Source organism: Haliaeetus leucocephalus, unplaced genomic scaffold (genome assembly GCF_000737465.1).
Source record: "Haliaeetus leucocephalus isolate CR32 unplaced genomic scaffold, Haliaeetus_leucocephalus-4.0 Scaffold317, whole genome shotgun sequence".
Taxonomy (NCBI): Eukaryota; Metazoa; Chordata; class Aves; order Accipitriformes; family Accipitridae; genus Haliaeetus; species Haliaeetus leucocephalus.
The window spans coordinates 1,708,962-1,731,953 of record NW_010972753.1 but is presented as its reverse complement, the minus strand read 5'-3'; the positions used below and the strand labels follow the sequence as shown (position 1 = coordinate 1,731,953).

The window sequence follows — 22,992 nt, the reverse complement described above, 5'->3', positions numbered from 1 at the left end:
CTGTAATCATTCTGCAAGCTTCAGTATTATTTTAATACAAATATTTAAATGGAGATGAAAGACCACAGAGAAGCAGCAATACTAATTCAAAGTTTAACAAAAATTATGGAAATACTTATGGAAAATATTTTTCATTATGCACTTAGGTTAAACTGGGCTTTGATGTCAGCTGCTAGACTTTTATTCTATAGTCATTACAAATCTAACTATAGACAATTGTGAAAACAGGGAGGAGAAAAAGGAAAAGGGAGCCTTGATATTTAAATACTGCCATTGTTGGACTTCAAACATTTTGAAGAAGAAAATGTGCCAACTCCATCTGTTGTAATGGTACAATGACATTCTAGATTTCAGACACCTACTTAAAATCTGTGCAACTGATTTTCAGTTTTTTCTCTACAAACCTATTTTTGTTTAGTTACAAATATCCACAACAAAAATTTACCAGACAGAAATTCTTTAAATACTGTGATGCTTACAATTATAATAAACCACTAGTTTTTCAGTGGGGTGGTTTTGGTCCTTTTTTTGGTACATAGTTTTCCAGTATATAGTGCTTATTAGATGCCATTTCTATTCAGAAGAGTTTTGCAAGAAAACGATGGGTAGCTTGTGCACAAGTTTATTAGGAAACTAACATGCATATGTTTGGCACTTTCTTAAAAGCTACTTACTGATACTACAATTAAAAGATTTCATAAATAAATGTGTATTTGATTGAAGAATTTTCATTTAAAAATGTAGCTACTTCATGTTCAAGTACCTTCTCTTTTTTCCTTCCTTTCTGCCTTTTTACAGAGAGGAATAGGAGGAGTAAGAGAAAATCAACCACTTCAGTAGAGTTAGACTTTGAGGTTTTCAAAATCACAAGCTTTTGGTAAATTCTTCTCTGTACTGACAACACCTAAATATACACATTTTGAATTGAAGTTTTTCAAAAAGCATTTTCCTGTATTTTTCTCTGGAGGGGTGGGTGGGAGGCAAGAAACATCTGGAAATATGCATCATTTAAGTAGAAAAGTTATTTTTCTTAGAAGTTACTGCCTCCTTTCCAATTTATCTTAATCAGCTAAAACCTGATTTTTGCAATAGGTCTGTAAGTAAATCTTCTTCACTTACAGTATGTTCAACAAGATCACTGTTGCAACCAGCTGAACTTTGCATGCCCAGACTGGTGCAGACCCACCAGCTCTGCTGAGCAAACCCACTGAGCTGAACTGGTACGGCAACCTCACAAGGACTGGCAGAGAGAGACAACTGAAATTGTAACCTTGGCCAAATCCCTCATCATCGTCTCCTCGGTGTCCTCCCTGGCAGAGTAGAAAGGAGAGTGCTTGGCTTTCTGTAAGTGCTCATTGCAGCAAGTATTGAAATTAATTATGTGAGTTAAGAGTCACTGAGCTGCGGTCCAACCACATGGATAGTTTACACGTTGCTAAAGAGGAAAAAAAGAAGTTTGCCAAAGGTGCGCCAACTTCAGTGAATTTGCAGCAAAACCCCTCCAAGTGATGGCTTTTGTTTTATTCCTCCCTTACTTACAGTAAAACTGGAACATTAAAGATAGTGCACATGTGCGTACATATCTACACACGTAGATTCAGCAAAATCCCTATGGAACAAATCCTTCGTTTCTTTCCTGCATCTGTTCCTGAGCCACCTGTTCCAGATGTATGAACTTTAAATACTACATCTTGCTACTAAACTTACTTTATTTTCAAATACAATTAAAATGACCAAGAAAACTACTGTAATTAATTAAACAATTTTAAATGGGCTGGTTATCAGCAAAGTGAGAAGCTGTTACTTTTTTGTCACTTTTCCTATGACAAGCAGGTCATTAGCTATTGCTAAATACACGTGAACAAGTGAGCATACACTGGAAAAGGCAAAGGGATAGGAGGCAGGAAGGGAGAAGGAGCAAGGTCAACAGTGTGAGTTGATTGGTGTAGGTTTGGAAACAGTTTGTAAGCAAGGTTACTTTCTCTTGTATAACTCCCTACTATATACAATAGGCTGCAACCTTTTCTTCCCACAGCAATGCTGTTTCTAGACTAAGGGAAAGTTGTATTGATCCAGACAGGAGCAGATTATTATTAACCTGATGCGGAACTTCTCTTGACTCATGACACTATCTCCCTCCTAAATAACCACATTATTTTCCCGCAACAAAAACAAAGCAGAACGTACCAAGGAAATTCCTACACGGAATAACATAATGAACTTAAAAAACTATAATCATGTGTCAGAGCTTTCATCTCTTGTGCCCCAAAGGTTCAAGACAATTTTAACTGCACCATTTTATATCTACAGTAATAGATCACATTGAACACCTGCTTGCACACTAGATTAGCAACAGCTCGAACAGTTTGCCTTGGCTTAATGAAAATATTAACACTCTGTGTTGGTATTTCTTTTGCAATACTGAGGAAGAAAAATAGAATGCAGAAACAACAACTTGGCTAGAAATCAACATACGCTGGAAACGCTTCCTGGAATTGGAAACAAAACAAAGCAAAATGGTGAAGAGACTTTGGATGAGAGGATTAAACAAATACCGTAAGTGGATACAAGAGACGATTACCTCACAGACGTAACACAAATTAGTTTTTCTTTTGCTAGTATATCAGCTAGCACATCAGTTATGTTCAGTGGACACAAGTAAACACTGTTCACTTTTCAAGGCCATAACTGAAATGCTCCCTTGACCATACAGTTTTTGATTCCAATGGCAGGTCAATGATATAAACAAAATTGTTAAAACCAGTGATTTTATGCAAATTTAGTATACTGATGATCAGGAAAATGCTAGACTGCCACATTCTTGTGATCACTTCCGAATAAAACAATTTGAATCTGCTGGCATTTTAAAAATAACTTGTAGCAAATAAACAACAACCACGCACTTCTGAATTACCATGGTAATTTTTTAACGCCATCCACTTTGTTTACAGGACAAAAACATACCATTTCTCTTGTGGTAATTTAACTCAGAGTAGTTTTTTTGATCAAAGATTGTTCTTTTCTATAGAGCCATGTATAAAAGCAGTAGAAGCAAGGAACTGACATCAGCATAATTGTAAAAGCTGCTTTCTGCAGAAAACCTTCACAGTAAAAAAGTAATCAACCTGCACACGTCAATGGCTGCAAAATTCAGAAGGAAAGAGGCCTGGGATTGTAACATTAACTAGTGCGATGAATTCTTAGTCCAAAATTATTTAACATTTGTATCAATGGACTTAAAAAAGAATGCAAACATCACTGAATACAGGTAACAGAATCAAAGACCAGTGAATAACATGAGACCTGAATGCTGAGTGAGCAGTGTGGTTTCTGTTCCAGGGAATTCAGAAAAAAAGGGAAAAGAAAATAGACAAAACAAAAAAAAAAGAAATTAAATGTGTGGGGTTTTTTAATTTCACAGAATATGCATATTAAAAACATAATTACAGAACAAAGGTTTTGGTAGTTCCATTCCACAGCAGACCCCAGATTCCTGGAGCTTCAATACTCCATGTTATGGACTTGGGAATCACAGGGGCCCAATTCGAGGGCCTAGAGCCCTTACTCTCTGGTATTTCATACTTAGGGTTGCTTCAGAGACATAGATTATTCAGCAAGCATACCCAAGAAGTCATATGTTTCAACATGGCAAATCATATGCAGTGTTACATATTTAAGAATGTAGGATATAAATTATTAGATTGGGAATACCAGTCTTGCAAATCAGTGATTTGAAAAAGTGACATTACAGAAAAAATAAAACCAAACCCAAGTAATAAACATACTCCCACTCCAAGTCTATGGTTAAAATGGGTAAACAGTCCTTTAAATATTTAAATAGAGAGGTAGTAAACAGGAATAGAAAGGTTATATTACCTTTCTACCCAACTCCTGGAAATTTATGTCCTGTTCTGGCGTATATACTTTAGGAAGGATGCTTAGGATATTTTAGGATTAAATGAGGAGTTGAAAGAATTATGAGAATGATGAAAAGATATGAAAACACACTCTCCAATGACAAACCCAGGATGCTCATTCTATTTCTTTTAAGCAAAAGAAGGCTACAAAATGATTTGATTATAACCTGTAAATTCCTGTATTGGGAGATAAAATTGGGTAACAAAAGACCTTTAAACCTAGAGGATAAAGGTACATTTGTAACTAAGTGGGACACAGAAGCCAGGTAAACACAGGCTAACAGGTGAAAACTTTTAACAACAAGAGCAACCAGGGATTGGAACAACTTAACAAGCCTGGTGGAGTATTCGCTAGTACCAGGACCCAAGACAAACAACGGGGGCACTACAGGTACAAGGTCAACCACAGCCACCGGGTAGGAGCTGCACTTTACTCCAGGAAAATCCACTACCTTGTGGCACGTAGTGCAGAGAGTCACAGTATTCGCTCTTCATCTGATATTCTAGTATGATGAAAACGTTGACTTCTTAAAAAAAACCCAAACAAAACCCCAAATCAAAATCCCCAGTCTCTTTCACTACTATTAGTGCAGTTTTTGGAATTACCACTGTTCCTCTGCACTGAACTCATGCTGATCCAGAGGCTCCCACTTATAGATAATCCAAAATCTTTGTGAAAACGAGGTAGCTGAGGCTTGTAAAAAAGTATTTTCTAACAGGACAGCAACTTTTTAGTGATCTTGAAGATGCAATTTGAGCATGAAGTATGTTTTCATTGTCCTATTTGTTATCTATAGTTTAATAAAATGGTACTGCAGTCAGACCTGAGTTCCTTGTGTTTTATCTGTATTCCCCTGTTCTTTATTTGCTCACTGCAGTTTATTTAAGATTGTAAGAAAGGTTCTGTCCAATTTATTACAAAACCTCTGGCTCTGCTACGTGGCAAAGACATATAGCCCCATCTGCAAACTAGATTAGGGTTTCAAAGGCCAGTATCCTTGGGTGCCCTCACCACAAAAAAGGAACTGTGTGGTACTGCACGGTGGCTTCCAGCGACAGCACCAGCAATATTCAGCTGCAGAGGGCTGTAAATGCTTTGTGAAGGGTTCCTTCCCATTTCTCTGGGGACAAATCAATGGCCCAAGCTTCCCCTTTCTGTTTAGTTCATGCATTTTCCTTCAAAGCCAGTTAGCAGATCAATACTGATTTGTATTCTGAAGAATGAATAACCTTTATTTATTTTTATAAATAAATAAGCTCCTACTAAACTTCCAAAAATATGCTGAAGATTTAATGGCAGGATAGAGACAGACATCCTTTAATGGTAATGATGCACAAAAAGCATTAGGAGACACTGGTGGAACTTGTGGTGTTAATGCTTCAGGTGTTTTGTGGACGGGTATCCAAAGTACGTGAAAAATGCCGGTTGTCAATTCTAAGTTTGCTGTTGCTCATTAACTTCCACACCAGAATTTTGAAGAATCTTCCAGTTCCTATTTACATCATTTATTTTTGTACACAATTTGGAAACTAGACAGAATGGGTAATAGAGGAAAAATAGAGGAAACCAAGGAAAAACAGAGATGGCACCTTAAAAAAAAAAGTTTTTCTCACTGCACAGTGTCAGGAATTTAATGTATACTGACAAAGAAATGTCATTGAGAGATGAGTATGCTCTCAGTACATGGAAAGCATTGCAAATTTACCACACTGTTCTTTACAGAGTGGAAAGTCCTCCGTTACACAAACAACTTTTCTATTTTGTTCTGTAAATATTTGATTTCAAAGGCTCTTGCACTGATTAGATTCCTTCTAGGAAAGATATTACAAAGAGGACAGTTTGGGGACACTTGAGATCTCCTTGGCTTCACGTATTAGGGAAACACTACATATCAGTCTGCCTTTGCAAATGGAAATCTCCCCACTTTCAAAAACAGCATAAAACTAAAGTTGGAAATAATAATGTAAGAGAAAATGTTTATCATCATGCCTCAATTACTACAAATGAAAAAGAAATGGAATAGCAGTTCTTGAATCTAGGGACCTGATTTAAAGTGCCCCACAAGTGCGTGCTTTTAATACTAAATGACATCGTCTCTGAAATCTGTCAGACTCACCTATACGCTGCAGCACACTAAGGAGTTTCAGAAGCCAGTGGACCAAGCAGTTAGATGGTGTAAAAGGATGTAAAGGCTCCATTAGTTTCAATTAATCCACACCATTTATAATGCAATAATCCATAGTGATGTCTTACAACAGGACACCAAGTTACTTGTCTCTTAAAGGTTCAGTGAAGCTCCACCTGCCAGTTTTTCACAGCAGACTTCCTGACAAGCCCACACTGCCATCCCCCTCAGACACTGGCAATCTAAATTACATATTCTTTGTTAGTATATGAAGAGAATTTCAATTATTTCTATTGTTTTGCTGTACAGTTACTGTATGTATATTCCTCTACAATGACATCTTTTACTGAGATTTAAAACGTAAATACTTTTATGGGGTGAATGTGATAGTGTATCTAAAATATGTTGTGATCTTCTAACTCCATTTTCTAGACACATTTAAAAACTCGCAAGTTACTGCAATTTTCCTTTTACATCCTCTTCAGCAGAATCCCCTCCTTCACCTTTACTTGAGTTATTGAGGGCTGTATGTTAAAAACAGTTACATGCATTAGGGCTCCCCTTACCTCAAAGGAAAACCGAACACCTCTCTCAAGTTTTCCTGCCATTATCAGGCCTTTCAAGCACCTGTAGTAAAGGGGTTGTCTGATAAGACTTAGCACACTGCAGTGACATAGATGCTGGAAAGAAGCTGCTGCTTCTTCCCTTTCCGTCAGTAGCAAGTCAGTCAAGGCAGAGATACCACACTCCATTTCAAACATGGACATCTTCTAGTTAAAGGAGGTGAAACACTGGTGTCCATCCCACATTTGTAACAGCAAAATAAAGAATTCTAAAATATTCCTTTGAGATCTAGTTACTGGCCGGAGAATAGGAATCAGTGTAACAGCAGCAGTCCAAAAAAGGTTTCAACACCACTATAAAAACAAGACAGTCTCTCATCACAAGCACGGAGCGACAACTTTTGTTATTTTTACTCACATGGTACAAAGCGGTTTCTGGTCCAGGTGTGCCCATGACTTCTTGTCTCAATGAGTCCATTTGTAAACTAGGCAACAGCGAGTAATGACTTGGACTACTACTCTTGTCTCCCTTCTTTTTGGACTTTTTCCCAGTGTCCTTTTTGCTATTCCTTTGAAACATGTAGTCTTCTTGACCTATTTTCTCATTGCTCATATAGCGAAGCAATGAATTTTCTGTTGAAAGAAAAGTAATGCAAAACATCATTGTGAATTGTTGTATGTATGTTAATCCTGCTTCCAAAATATATAATATTCTTGCTAAGATCTACTGTCAATTTTAACTCTTCAGGAATATTTCATTAACAAACCCCATTTGCTTCTTTGGTCTGGATATAGTAAGAAAGCAATCTTTTGGTAGGGAAAATTCACGATTCTTGCAGTTTAAAAGGAACAGAATATAAAAGAGTAATCACATCAGTAAATTTTGTCTTAGAGTTTTCAAACAATGAGCAATGATACACTTATGATCATACCTGTAATCTTTTTTTTAAACAAGATCCTAATGAATACAAATGATAGTGGTGCCATACATTTAAAAGTAATTTGCTTTGAAACATTCATTTGAGATCATTCACCGTATCATCCATACTTCCCCAAACAGCCTTGCAGCATCTACCAGCTTGTAGCTGAGGGACATCCTGAGCCAGAAGCAATGTTTGCAAATTTAGGAAACCTCAGCAGATTTGTCTTTCACGAACTTGTCTGGTCTTTCCTTGTATTAATGTGAACTTTTAGTATCCACCACCTCCTGGTTGTGGCAAGAGGTTCGTTAGCTTGAACCCAAAATGCACGAGGAGCCAGCTCGTTTTCTTTTTAACCAGCACTTGACGGAGACATTTCATGTCTCTCGGGTCTTGTTTCAGAAAAAACAGTGACAAACCTATTTCCTGACTTCATTCCACACAAGATTTTATAAACCTTCACCACGTCCTGCCTAAATTCTCCCAAACTGATGATGGCCAGCCTACTGAATTGACCCCGGTTTGGAAGCCACTCCGTACATCTGATCATTTTTGTTGTATCCTAAACCTTCTTCAATTCTACTCTATTCTTAAGAGGTGAAGAGACCGGAACTGCACACACACCCAGCATGAGCAAGAACTTACACAGCAGCATAAGAATACTTCTTAACCTGTCTTGTATTCTTTTCTTAATTATTCCTAACAGTGTTTCCTTTTTTGATCCCTACAGAACATTTAGTTAACATTTTTGTGGAAATATCTATCATTACTGTAACTGGCAATAATAGCCATCTCAGAGGTTATCATTTTGTATGTGAAGTTACGTATCTGAGCCTCACAAACCAGAATTTTGAGGAACTTATCCTTGATGATCTTGAGGTGAATCCCATGAATGTTTTCCATTCAAAAAGAACTCATGAAGACAGAGAAATATGTTACATAATTCTCTTTTAAGCCTAACAATATTTATCAGTAATAACCACCCATTTGTCCTCTAATATTATAAAATTAAGGCCAGTCTCAAAATGGACTAGATAATACAGCTGAATAAATGAAATGCCAATATAAAGTTAAGCCAAACTGCAGGGCTTTGCAGTCATGATTTTCTTTTGCCTGGTTGAGCAACTTCCTCAATCCTAATAGAGGCTCTGCAAAAAATTAAGTATGCATCATGAAAGAACCCAAAACAGGTTCATAAAAATATATATCTAAGCAAGCAGCACAATGAGGTTGAAATGTATAGCTTAAAGCATGACAAAACCCATAATGCCATGTACAAGATGTGTGTTCAGATCACTTACCTCTCCTACTATCTCTTTTTATTTTATTGGGGTCTTCATAATCCCCCACCCAGTTATATTCTACTGGCATAGAAATAGGCCTTAGTTTCCCTGGAAACAGAGGAAAAAATTGAGATCATGCACTATAAGGCAGCATTAAACTAACATGCTTTAGAAGAAAGAACAATTTATGTGCTAAGCTGCTATTCTACAGGGTTGCTTATGAAAGAGGAGCCAGCATCGCCTCTGAACAAGAGGTTAAGATAGGAGTTCTGTTTTCTTTAACAGACAAGAAGCAGCTAAGTATTTAATGGATTTTTTAAGTTTAAAAAATAAATCCAGTGCCCTACAAAATCATCAGTGGACTGATGTTTGCGACTGACAAATGCATTCAAATTACTTCAGTTTTCACTGAACAATATCTATTTATTATTCTGGAAGCCCCTGGCACACACATGGAGAGAACTGTTTTAAAGTGCATGTGAATTGTTGGTGAGAGAAATGTGTCCACATCACTAAAGTACCTTCACAAATAGCATCTTTGCTGGTGGGCTTAAAAGATCCATCAGTGGCTGAGTAAGAAAGGAAGCAGAAAACCTCTACATGTAACTTCTTTTGTAGCATTTCATCCACAGAAAGCAAAGTACTTTACTATCAGTAAATTCACTTTGATTTCAGACAGGAAGAAACAGAAAAGCTGAAGACTATTATATCTTTTAAAGTTTGATTTGGAAGCTGCTGAACTGATTTTAAAAAATGCTGTGAACTATGATTTCTGCTTAAGGATTCCACAAATACAGTTGGAAATTCAGTGAAAGTGTGTTAGGCAACTCAGTGTGGTTACTTAAAGTGGTTTGAAGGTTTTAGCAAGTTAAACAGTATATTGAAACAAAACATAGAGTAGGATAGCATATGGCACAGTATCTGGCAGAATGAAAACCAAATGTTTTCACAAGGTCAACCCTTGCTCTTTTTTGAATTGATCTACTGGCCACAAAACCAAAAAGTAGCAGAGCTTAAAGTAAAAACTTCAGAAGCCTTGTTAATTATTTTAGTAGAAAACCCCTACATAAAGGTGATTGGTCTTATTCTGCATTTTTGAGGTTAAATCCATGATACACTGCAAGAGAAAGACGTGTTTATGATGAAAACAAATATTCATACGTGTCGGTCTACCTATTGAAGTATGGTGTCCATGGGAAATACACCAATACCATGCAGGCAGCATAACGGTAAAAGGTTCTATCTATTGTCTTTTAAAAAAATTGACAAAAAAAGGTGTATGTTCTGCAGAGACCACAGGATCAGGTCACAAATACATCATTGCTCAGGAAATACAACATACATATTTAACTTCTTATTTTTCATTTCTTTTACTATTGATAGACACATATTTAAGTCTGACTGAAGCTGGTGAGATCTGGAGCACACAGTTAAGAAGTCATTTCCTGAGTGGGGATGTATTTGGCTCATATTTATTTGATCAGAAGTAACTTTCAACGGTTACTCTTTCTAGAAATACAACTTTCTCTTCTTTGTGAAGCTGAACTCACAGTATCTTACTGAAAGGACCTGCACACTTAAAGATACAAAAGCTACATCATCATGTAAAGTCTGATTGTTATCAAAAGCTATAGCCGTTAACAATTTTCTACAAAATCTCTAGCTGTTCAAAGTGCATGTTTTTTGTATCTGGCAGTAAAACCGCAATGACCAAATTTGTTTCTTTCCTTAAACTCAAGTTTCATTTGCCTGCTACCTCTGCTAATCTCCTTCTTGTTAACCCCCATGGATTCCCTAAAACTGTTTTCCTTGGTGACTACACTCAGGAAAATTTCTTCCTTGGGATGTGAACAGAAGCTTTCTGAGGCCAATTAGCAAAAATTACACAACAGCTGGAAGCCAGTAAGAGCATGAAAGAGAAATCTTGTTGTTAACATTGTCAAAAAAGTCAAAAGATTCCAATAGAGAAATTAAGGGCCCTGTTAACCTCTCACGAAGGAGGACTGAGAAATAATTAAAAAAAAAAAAAAATTAACACCACCACATAATTAATGAGTACATGTTGAAAACAATTATTTCTCCAAGCCTTGGAACTCTGTTTGACCTTCTTTAGTGGGTCACCATAAGCCAGAAAAGTGTTATTGCAATTTTCCAGATTTCTGTGAAATCCTAAGGTCATGCCTAGCCACAAATCTTATGCTAACAAACACCATGTGGGAAACTTTAGAATTTAATGCTGAAATGGTAATATTTTTAGAAAATACACTTAAATTAAATGGACTCAATGGTGTGAATTCATTAAAAAAGAAATGAGATCAAAAGTGAAAGGCTGTATAGCAAATGTGTTAAATAATCACTGATTTTCAGTGCAGTCTTTGATCCATGTATTTATAACTCTTTCTGTAATAGAAAAAAAGGCTAAAAAAGCTATCCTGTAACAAAATAATGGGTTCAGCAGTCCTTGAAGAAGAAATGTGTTCTTTTTCACTCTAGACCACCAGTATTAAAATTTAACATCTGGAACAGAGAGTACGTCTCTGTTAATGGAACTGACTGCATCCACCAATTGTAACAGTTGAAAAACTGGAGTAATATAAAATTGATATATTCACTTTAAAAACTTAGCAGTTATTTTGTACATTATGGGCATGGTCAGAAAACATTTGAAAACACTTTAAAATCAAAAGAATACTGAGGATTTTGCAACAAGATTGTGTAGCTGTGTAGAAAGGGTGCATTTTACGAAAATGCATACTTCAATGTTGTACAAGCACATTGCTCCACGTCCTGAGGACACTTTACACAGCTCAAGCTCAATTCATGTCAAGGTTCCCAGGTGATTTTGGAGCTTGGCTGCATGATGTACAAAATCTACACTTCCTCGTAGATTAAGTCTATCTTCTTCTCAAAGGGATATGATGTCAGGATTACTGTAACAACTCCAACATACAACCTGTGCTCAGTTTAAAAATGGAAATAACAGAGCAAGTAGGGTGAAAAAATATTCAAGTGTGTGTTCAGTTAATACCATAGTAGTCAAAATACATTTTTTAAACATGACGTTTCCTCTTCATTTTCTTCTATATCCTAACAAGTCTATGACTGCACAATTTTATACTTGGCAACAGAAAACCAATTCTCCCAGTCCGAAACTGAAACAAGTTACAATATTAGCAAAGGAAGAGTTCCAACAGATTCAAGGGAAAATAACCTGGAGCATAAAGGTTTGAGGAGCAAAACTCTCACCAGAAATTATTTCCGAGTTCTCACCCCTAGTAAGTCAAAATCCAAGATGTGGAAGTAGCATGAATACACATGCATGTTTACATGCAAATTTCTTTCTTAGACAACATATAACCTCAAATAAAGAGGAACTGCTATATATAGGAAGTCATCACTTCCCACATAGGAAGTTACAGGATATAAATACAGTATTACAAAAAAGCATACTACCATCAGTCATACTTCATTTCTGGGACTAAAGAAAAATTATCGAGTTTTAGAGAGCAGTGCAGCATGAAAGCAGTATGTCATCACTTGGTAAATCTGAAGTAGTTTTGATCTTTAAAACTATTACACCTGGGTAAATTTTTCTAATGCTGAATTCCTAAACCTATGCAAGGCTTGCCCTTATACCAGGAGAACAATTCCATCCTGTATTTTTAGTAAAAATATATGGGCTTCTGCCAGTTTGGCTTTTTTTTGATAAAATCATACTGAAGCATAATCTGGAAAATTAAGCTGATAACAAAATTATAGAACTTATATTCAGAAAAATCGTCGATATAAAACTTGTCCTCCCTGTCACTGTAATTCATTTTTTCTTGCACAGAATAAGCTCTTAGGTTGAAATTGGACGAAAGTAGTACAGAATTCTTAGCAAAATCAATGGCCGCTGAAAATATTTTCATCCTTAAAAACAAAAGCAGATGCACGAAAATCCTAAAATCAACAAATGGTGATTATCCTTATTAGATCAATGCCATACCATATGTTGGTGTGCTCTCTCTCCTTCCAGGACCACTTGTTCTTCCTTTCTCATATTCATAGCAGTATAAAACTGCATCTTCTTCAACCACATTAAAGCGCTTCCGATATTCCTGGTCAAGAAATGAGTTTGGAGATTCGGATCCTGTATGAACCGGCTTGCCGACTATATGTCTGCCAACATCATCACACGGGAGATTTCCCTTTTCATCCCTTTAGTAAACAAGAGAGGTTTTTAATAAACTGGGATAAGACATTGATCTTTTTTTTTTTTTACTGTGAGTATTTCAATAAACATGGGACTATGTCAGTATTCCATGCAAGCAGGAAGCAGATGCCATTGACCAACATCAGGATCGCATATCATATATATGCATATCTATGCATGTATGTGCCAGTTATCTCACACATCTCTGCTTATTCAGTTCTTTTACAGACTGTATCCATCTTATTGGTTTCTCTTGAAAAAAATCATAGAAATAAAGCTGATGTGCAGCTACTCCTTTTTCTTGTTTTTTGGAATCTATCTAGCATTTTGTGATATAGGGCAGAGAAATAACGTTGACCTTACTTTTTTATACTTGCATTTTTAAATACATCAGATAGTTTTAAGACATGGCTATATGGCAAGCATGGACAAAATCAATCTAGTTCCTTACAAACTAACCCCAGAGCAAGAAGAAGCAGGGACCGATGATGTACGGACATTTGACACAGTCTTGCACAATCATTTCAGGCCTAGGAGTTGTATAGGTGCTTCCATGCAGTACCAAACGGGGTGTGCAGCACCTGATTATGGGCTGCTCTCCCAGGACAGCAACGCATTGCAAGGCACATGCTTTGCAGTTTGTGTAAGGATCCCCAAGACCATTGCTTATTCCTTCCCCGCTCCCCCACCCAACTCTCTGAAAATTCAACCTACTCAAAGGCGTCAAACAAGACTGGGGTAGGAGCCCTCTCCTCGCGCTGGATGAAGCAGAGCTCAGTAAACCTGCTGGTAGGACTGTGCCTGGAGACGGCTGCAAAAGACCTAATCAGACAGTAATTTCTGGGCAGCAAAACGCACGGGAGGCAGCCAAGATTGAAGCCGGAGCCTCGTGCCCTCGTTGGAGAGCTTCTGCCCCTCTGGGGGGGAACGTGAGTTCCGAGTTGGACAACGTGCTGACCCATGTCCCCTTGGCACCCTGAGGGTCCATCTGAGGAGAAGGCAAAGCCTCCCCGTGGGACCCAGGCAGCCACGGAGGATGAGGAACGGCCATCCCGCCGTGGGTGCGACAGCTGTACTATCTGCGGGTATCGTCACCAGGGCGGCACGGCTTCCAGGTTTTACAATTTACATCAAAATATCAAGTCTTTTGCTCTATTCTAGAAACAAAAGGAGGGTTTGTTTGGTTGTTGTTTTTTTTTTTTCCCTTGGAACGGCAACAACAAACTGAGAAATAGATGCTGAACAATTTGATAATACCCAAAATAAAGACATGCTTAAATATAGTTAATCATGGACAAAAAAACCCTGATGAAATGCCAAAACACATTATTCAGAAACACTGTACACTATGTGACAGGTTTGTGAAACGAAGTAGAGTCCATTAGGATTAAGCTGATAAAAAAAATTCCAATGTACAAAGCTTAATCTCTCTGTAAGATTACAGCTTGTACTAATGTATTATAAGATTTAATCAGAATTGGTCCAAACTACTGCATTGTCATCATCATTTAAGAAATGTTATTAATAAATAATCAAAATGTATTTTGAAGATCTCAATTTCTACAGCAGAATCTAGAAACTGCTGAGCAGTGAATATTCACTAAACATACTTCAACAAAAAGGATGCATTTCTCATCAGATAAAAGTATTTTTGTGGTGGTAAACATGATCAGGAACAGTACAAAGACACTACTTCTTTTTAGATAGTGTAGTTTCAGGAGCAACAGGTCTTTACCATAAAACTACCACAATCAAAAAGAAACCCGAGACTATGTTTTGGTTGGGGTTTCTTCTTGCAGCTTTTTTACATTAATGGGTTAGAATGAAATACTTGATTTTTTTTCTGTAGATTTTCTGAAAACCATGCCCTTAAAATATTTACATAGATATAACAAAATAATGTTATCAGAGAGATAAGACACATTCAATCCCTATGAAAAATCAAGTCTCATGACTGACAATGTTTTTATTTAATTAGAAGAAAAAAAAATTAGTGAACTAGACTATGTATTCTGTTTGTCTCTTTGTCACTTCAAGACAGATACTAGAGTAATCATGTTAGGAAGTTCAACTGCATTATATGTATCACATTTCAAATAAAAAGGCAGTTTGGGTTTGTTTGTTTGTTTTTTTCCCCAATAAATAAAAGCCAAGCCAGGTAACAGACGAGGCAGGGATGAGGAAGGAACATGGGACTCAGCTTATGGCTTCACAAAAGTCTTGTGACATCATCTAAACCATGAAGTGCAAAGTCACTCTTTTGCCCTTGAAGGTTTTTCGTATCTCTGAAGAGTAAGAATTTATCCTAGAATCACAACTCCTCCCCACTAGGCAAGTTAATTTGCCATATACCTCACTCTCGGATAACCCCCAGGAAAGTCTTGTCAGGATCAGGTCATACATCTTATTAATTGGCTAGAAGAGTTACTGATAAGAAAGTCTAAGAAAAACTCAGCTGCAAGAAACTCAGGTACAAGGAAGGACATGCTGCCCTTACAACCATTGCAAGGAAGTTATCTAAAAGAAAAGCAAGAATTTAAAGCTACGTTGACTGGACATACGATAGCCTGCATCTAAGAACATGGAAGCTTTAAAAATACTGATTCCTATTAAATACATTCCTAGACCTCTGGGTAGCTACTTCCATATAGTTTATAGGCCATCATTCTCTCACAATTTTAGGAAAGCAACGTCTGTGTACATTACGGAATTATACGGAATCATTTGAGGTCGTGTAAGGGTAGGGTGATGAATTTGCAAGGAGGATCTGCTGCTTTTCTGTCTCAGCAAGCCCAGAGACCTGGGAGAGATGGAAATGCCTGTTCCAGGTGGCAGTTCAGAGCAGCAGATGAATTTACAGAGAACAGCATGGTCACTGCAGCATCTAGCAGAGTGGCGACACTAAAATGCAATCCTGAAATTTGCTCTAACACTATCAAATCAAATACGTCAAAAAAAGAAAACACTATGGCAGAACAAAAAAAAGTCGAAAGTTTCTTGCTTTTAGCTCAGCCTCCCTTGTTGCATCATGGTTATTAGGCAAGAGGACAGATACGAACTCTTTTCCTAGTTATACATTCAGGGTTTCAGGTAATTTTTGCTCTTCTGAAATAGGATGAGGCTGTTACACACAACAGATCATCCCATATTTGAGAAAATAGGGTACCGAACCTTCTTTTCTAAAGCCTACTGTCTGTTTTGCAGGCAAGACACTGATTCACATCGTTGTGGGTTTGAGTCAACATATCTACCCTTAATAACCAGTTCACCTGCAAAATTAAGTATTATCAGCCTAATCCCGCAGGGCAGGCTGATAAGTGGGTAGGAACAGAATGGTCAGTTACTTTACAAATATTTTTTACATTGAATTGTACCTGAAATGATCTTTTTTACCTTGGAACATAAGGTTCTGTTGGAGGAGGGGGTATGTAGAGGTCCTGAAGGGCAGAGCTGTCTCTTTTTGTAGGTGTGCTGATAGTGCTGGATGGCGTAGCAACACTGCTTGTAGGACTTCTAGGAATAAGAGGCTGGTTCAAAAGAGAAAGAAAAACAATCAAGATTATCCTTATATATTATACATTTTTATTTGAAAGCTATAAACATTCTATAGTTCAGAAAGTTAAAGAAATAGTTAACAGTTCTAATGTTTTGTGTGCTTTTAAACTGACTGAAAAACCACTCACCCTAAGGAGACAGATCTGCGAATGGACGTGTATTGCACTTATAAAAATGACTCCTCTGATTACATCTTTCTCCCTTTTGCACAGCAAGATTATTGCAAATGCCCATAAAAATAGTAATCAGTAGGGCCACTGGTGAAATCTTAATGAGCAAATAACATACAAAATCCAGTGAATTCCTTAATTAAACTAACATTGTAAAGAAAGAGTCTAGTGTTTACAGTAAAAGGTGCATAAGCAGGCATTAAATTGAATGTCATCTCCCTCCATCTGCTCTACAGCTTAAGAATTAGCTTAAGTAAAAGCTTCAGTTTATGTCTGCAGATACTGTAAAATCAGGTACTGCGTCCTCAGAGCACACACGCTATGAGACAGAATAAACTGGAGATTCTTCTTCTTCTTCTTCACTCCCCTGGGCACACTCCTCACAAAGTAACATTTACTCACAGGTAAATAAATTGTACACTCCTTGCAGAAAAATCATGCATTCTAGTTATCGTTCCAGTCCAAACAGGATCCTTCCTCTTAAACACATCTCCCTCTCTTGTGAATTAGGCACCCCTTTTTCTTCCTCAACTATCTTGGCTAGCTAAATAATGACCAACCATTTGAAGACTTTATTAAATCACTGTAGGGCTGGAAATCACAGAAAGATTTTCTAATAGTCTCTATACAAATGCAGAAAAATGAAATGAGAAGAAAACTTTGCTTTAGTCTACTTAATAATATGTCTGCCTAATAACAAAAGCCTTATGTTGCCTTGGCTTGTGTGATAGGTAAACTCATGCAGAAGAAAAAGAAAAATGGCAAACCAGCAAGTACAACAGTATCTTCATATATCCTAACATTAGTCTAATATTAAACAAATGCTGAGTTTTGCTTTGAAAGAGTTCTTTCCCCTCCATCTTTTTGGAAGGGAAAGCCTTGAAGAAAGAAGCATTGGGATTAAAGACAGTTCACCATACCTATAGCTTCTGACCTAAGTAACTACTGGAGGACACAAACATTTCACGTTGTATTGATAGTAGAGAAGCTCTAAATACTGACTGAACAAGTGCGGAGGAAGAACCTTCTGTCAGCACTATTAAGAATACTTTGTGACAGACCAAGAGGGCATTCCTGTGCAGAATAATCAGTTCTCATTTTCTAGATATTAGTCTTGGCACTGTAGCAGTATACCTATACTGCAGAAAACCTCGAGTTAAACAGCAGGAACTTTTTCAAAATGTTGGCCTTTCATAAGCTAGCAATGAGGCATTCAAATTTATGCTTATCAAGAAAAGCCCCCACCATTGCATTACTTTTCTTCAATCTGTATGCAAGAATAATGCATGCCACCTAGGAAACATCATCCTTTAGCCAGTTACTGCCTTGTTTTAGGAACAGAGCTGCGTTAGATGTTGTTTATCTCAAACAAAATAAAATGTATGCTTAAAAGTCTCTTGCTAAAACTTTGCAAATTCCCTTTTAGAGCAACAGCTATAAACTGACACAAGTTTTCTCTTTCTGAATGTTAGAAAACCACCTCCTGAAAAACAGTGATACTGCTAAATTGCTTCCTTGCTCGTTAGAGTTAACGTGAATATTCTGTAGCCAGGCCAATGAAGGACTGCCAGTATTTACAGGAAGTGAGGGAGAAAGACACACACACAAAACCAGACAGATAAAAGACTTCACAACCACTAAAAACAAGACAGAAGTCTGCAAAAATAAGAATAAAGTTGGTGGCAAAACTGGGTAAAAAAGAAAAAACTAAAAAAAAAAAACAACCCTCTTTCAGAGAAACAAAAATCTTATCCTTTAAATTTTCACTGTGACACCGTAGCCATGGATATTCTTGAACCACTTACGAATACACTGGTTATTTCCTTTCTGATACCTTGCACTTCTATGACAAGAACACTTCGTGGCTTGCTGAGTAGCCTATAGAATTAATTTTCTTTGTAAGTCAAAAGACTTGTGTGACCCAGACCCTGTTTACACTTGTTAAGCCCAGGCTGTTGTTGTTCATGGCTCATACTAGCAAGAGCACTGAGAGGAAGGCAAGCTGGGTAGATGGATTTGCTCTTCTCCACTCTGGCTGGGGAAGAAGACAGTCCTTTACTTTTCCTGCACGAATAGGTAGATAAGAGGAAAGGGGCCCTAGAGACTAGCTTGATGCTAATCAATGGGAGTTTATGGTTTATGTCACATAAGGAAAATCATGCTCAAGCATAGCAGTGATCTGGACTCACAACAGGTTGATGAGCCTTTGGTGGTCCTGAGCACCTGCTGGAGGGCTAGAGGACACAGGTAAAGAATTTCCCTTGTGTTACAGCCTGGAATACCTGGGCTTAACTATTTAAATACTAATGATATGGGGCTAATTTCTGAAAAAACATTTTTGCTAAGTCTGACGATTCTACTGGGTGACTTCACACCTCACCGGTCTCTGCTAAGACACAGCCCAGAGATACAGCTCAGTTTGTCCTCCAGAACAGTTTGCTGGAAGATGCTGGAAATCAGTTGAGGTTTGTGCATCTTTGACAAATGCGTATTTTGGTTCATCTTTTGGCTTGGCAAGGTAGTTAGAACAGCGAGTGCAAGAGGAAGAAATGGTATTCACAGAAGAACACACGTTACCCAGCTACCTGAAAGTAAAAGGTTTCCCTCAAACTGTTCCCATGTCAGACGCTTTCAGAGGTGAAATTGTAGTGCAATTAGTGAGAGTCTGAACGACTGTGGTATCTCACAGTATGGCAATGTGGGTAGACCTTCCCAGGGCACCTGGAGCTCCCAAGGGGATAGAAACTGTAATACAATCTAGAACAAGTAGAAGCACAATCCTGCAGGACTGTCTTAAAACATACTAGGATGTCTCGTATCTTTTCCATATTTGGGTCATATTGCCAAAGTCAACTCTTCAGCTTATTTCCACAAAATCAGAAAAGCTGTGTAACTAGACAAAAAGGAGAAAACCAAATTTAAAAATAGGTCACCACTTTTTAAAAAAAAAACAAACATATTTATCACCACTTCACCAGTAAATCAGTAGCTCAGTAAGAACTGCTACACGGTAAAAGCATTCAAATGGTCTCTCCTGGTAGTAGCTCAACACACTGAGAGCATTGCTGTAACTACCACCTTGTAGTGTAGGAGTTCAGCTTTCATTTTATAAAGAATTAGAAGTCTTCAGGCCCTCCTGGTTGAAAAGAGAGCCTTCAGAAAATGGCCTGCAGGTATGATGCATCCACATGGCATTTTGCACTGCAATTTAGAGAGACCCCAACCATTCAGTTCAGGTCAATCTGTGCATCTGCAAGTAAATCAGCTCATGTAGCTCGCCAGTTCAATAGCAGCCATTCAGTGGACCGTGTGCAGGCACACTGAACAGAAAAACACATGGAACTCCATTCAAGTATTTCTGAATTGGATGCCTTGGAGATCAGTGTTATCCCTGAGTTAGTTGTCTTCCCAGGACTAGAGCTTTTTCCCGCTGCAGTCCCTTTCGGTAGGCTGGCCAGGGCAAATAGGATTGCTGAAACAGCAATAAAACTAGAAAGTTTTCAGGTCCAAAGAGTTAAATACGTGACCCATGGGAATGGCCTGACAGAGACAGTTTAGAAGTTACAAAGCAAAACTGGAATAGCCTCAAAAATGTCGCGCAAAAGATCCTGCATCAATCTTAACCCACAATGACAGACACAAAATCCATATTTCAATACAGTTTGGAGTACTATTTCTCAAACATTTTGGATGCACCATCTTCCTTCAGGATAATTAGTCTTCATGGCCCCTTTCCCAAATTGTCAGTTGGCCAGGGGACAGCTAACCAACTATCTTTACTTACAGCAGCTCAGTTTTTCTAACACAGGGAAATAAGGAGTCCCCGTACGTACTGACTGATAGCACACAGACACTTGAGTCCCCGCGCTCCTCCAGAAGCGGTTCTGTCCCCGGTTGGCTCTGCCCTGCGGTCCCTAACTTCCTCTGGCTACCAGGACCTATTGCTGCTTTTGCCATCCCCAATCCTGAAGGAACGGAGGGTCCCCCCAGTAAACCAGCGCATTATTTTTGCTTTTTCTCTCTAAACAATGAAAGTAATTAATATTTAATATATACTATCTAAAATTCTTTTTAATGTTTTTTTAAAAACACTTTGAACCTTTCATTAACTCCCTTGGAAGCTGCAATATATAGTTTGAGAAACATTGCTCCAGAAAGAGACACAATTTTTAAAAATATAAGCAAAACCAATACAAAATTTTAAGTGGTAATATCTTTATACAGTATTTGCATCAGTAAACAGATTTTACTCCTAATATATTTTTCATATTGGATCAAGGTTATGACAATTTATTGAACAGAATGCTTCTAATAAAATAAACTTTTTATAAGACCAACCATGGCATGAAGTAATGAAATACTATAACTAATTCACACGCTGTAGGAAAACCCAGTCAGAATCCATTTTAACAGTGCTGCAAAGAATGCCCGGTTCCCATGTAGTTAAAAGGCAATTAAGCAACTGAAGAGCAAACAAGTTAGTATTTTATTCAGATTTAATGATTAAAAAGTGTGAGGTCATTCATTCTAATCATAAATGAGGAAAACGGAATATAGGATTGTCTCTAGATGAATGAAGAAGGCCATATAATCAAGTAAGGAAAACTACTAAATAAAAATAATAAAAGTAGCATTTTCTCTCAAACCAAGGACTGTTCTTATTGCTGCTGTTGCTTCTTAGGAGGCTGAAAAGCTGAATATATCACAGTGCAGATATGATGCATATCTAATCAAAATAAAGTCTGTTTAAAAAACTACAGGTACTGAAATATTGGTGGTTTTGTAACAGTACAATTTAATCACATACAAAACAGTACAGTGAACTATTTTAAATATACAAAAGGTGGCATTTAAGTAAGCTCGGTGAAGAGTGTGACAGAGTGTTTAAGAGGGGTCAGAAGGTTTTTTTCCAAGTCAACACACAGGTCGTGGCTGTCAGCTGGACCTGCCCCTAACCTCACTGACATCGGGAAGAGCCTTTTCACTGACAGCGGCAGGGTGTCGTCCAAATTAGCTGAAGCATGGCAACACGTTGCTCTACCACTCCTTTTCTGTATTATAAAGAAACTGGATGAAGAGTCTTGCACACTGTAGTCACAGTCCAGATTCTTTTGACTAATTAACAAAGCATTTTCCAGAAGGCAAAGGAGGACTTTGCAGCTAGCTTCTGGCTAGCGTGACGATAGCAACTTACATAAGATTTCATGCGCTTCAAAAAGCTTCTCTATCGAACCTTACACCCTTGTTCAAACCTCCCCAAAATAACACAAACTGGAAAGGAGAAATAAAACAGACAATCTAGAGTAGAGGACATTTATTTAAGTTAGGTTTGAACCAGACAAAAATTTGGAGAGTTCAAAGAAAATTAAGTCACCTCTATGTCAAGTAAGGAAAATAAAAAAACTAAAGGTTAAACTTAATTGGTTTGTTCACCACATTCAGTAGCAGTCAGAAATACAAACGTTGCAATCTGAAATATCATTCCAGGCTTTCACACAGCAGATCAGAGTTATCAGAAAAAGTAACTGAAAGGCGAATTTAGTAAGATTTGTCTTGTAGGAATAGCATCTTAATATTTATGGTACAATACCATATCAATGAATACCTTCAACTGCAAAGGCAACCACAAAATTCCCCAAGGCCACAGCTGCCTAATTGAAATGTTATAAAAGCAACAACGAGAAACACAGGCTGAAAAATCCCTTGACTTCACAAATCTGGACATGATTTCGGAAAGTATCAAGGGAGCGCTTTGATTATCTGCAAGAAGTTGGATACTGATGGATATTAAAACAGACAATCATCAAGTGACTGAAAACAAAAAAACACCCCAGCACTTCCTTCCATCAGGACACAAGGGGAAAAAAAGGATGTTTCTCTTTCTGTACTGATTGACCTTAGAGCTGGAATTAAGGCACTTGTAAATACAAACTCATTATGTAATGGTGCATAGTATAGCCATAGGCTAATTGTATTACTTTACTGTACATCAAGCCATTCAATATCAGTTTCAGGACTGCTACACAGGATGCATAATTCTTCTTCTTCTTTCTTTCCCCTAACCTTTCATATTTATTCTAAGGATAAGGATATTTGTGAAAAGAATGAATATACCGCATTTCTGCTAAAAGGAAAAAAAAGCCAAAGAATTAATCAATGATTAGGTAGACTGCATTTAACTCCTAATTCATGACAAGATTGCGATGTGAAGGCAGAGCTGTTCAGGGTAAACCACTGAACATTCTAAGAAGTATTTATGCCAA

The 22,992-nt window shown here is 37.5% G+C and overlaps 1 protein-coding gene across 1 annotated transcript in view; it reads right to left on the bottom strand.

Annotated features, from left to right (window-relative positions):
* Positions 1-22,992, bottom strand: part of CNKSR2 (connector enhancer of kinase suppressor of Ras 2) — a 177,758-nt gene that overhangs the window by 71,795 nt on the left and 82,971 nt on the right. The window contains exons 10-13 of the mRNA XM_010571380.1: positions 16,398-16,531; positions 12,798-13,009; positions 8,828-8,917; positions 7,025-7,239 (exon numbers count right to left, since the gene is read on the bottom strand). Of these exons, the coding sequence (XP_010569682.1) occupies positions 7,025-7,239; positions 8,828-8,917; positions 12,798-13,009; positions 16,398-16,531 (651 nt within the window). The remainder of the gene's footprint in view (positions 1-7,024; positions 7,240-8,827; positions 8,918-12,797; positions 13,010-16,397; positions 16,532-22,992) is intronic.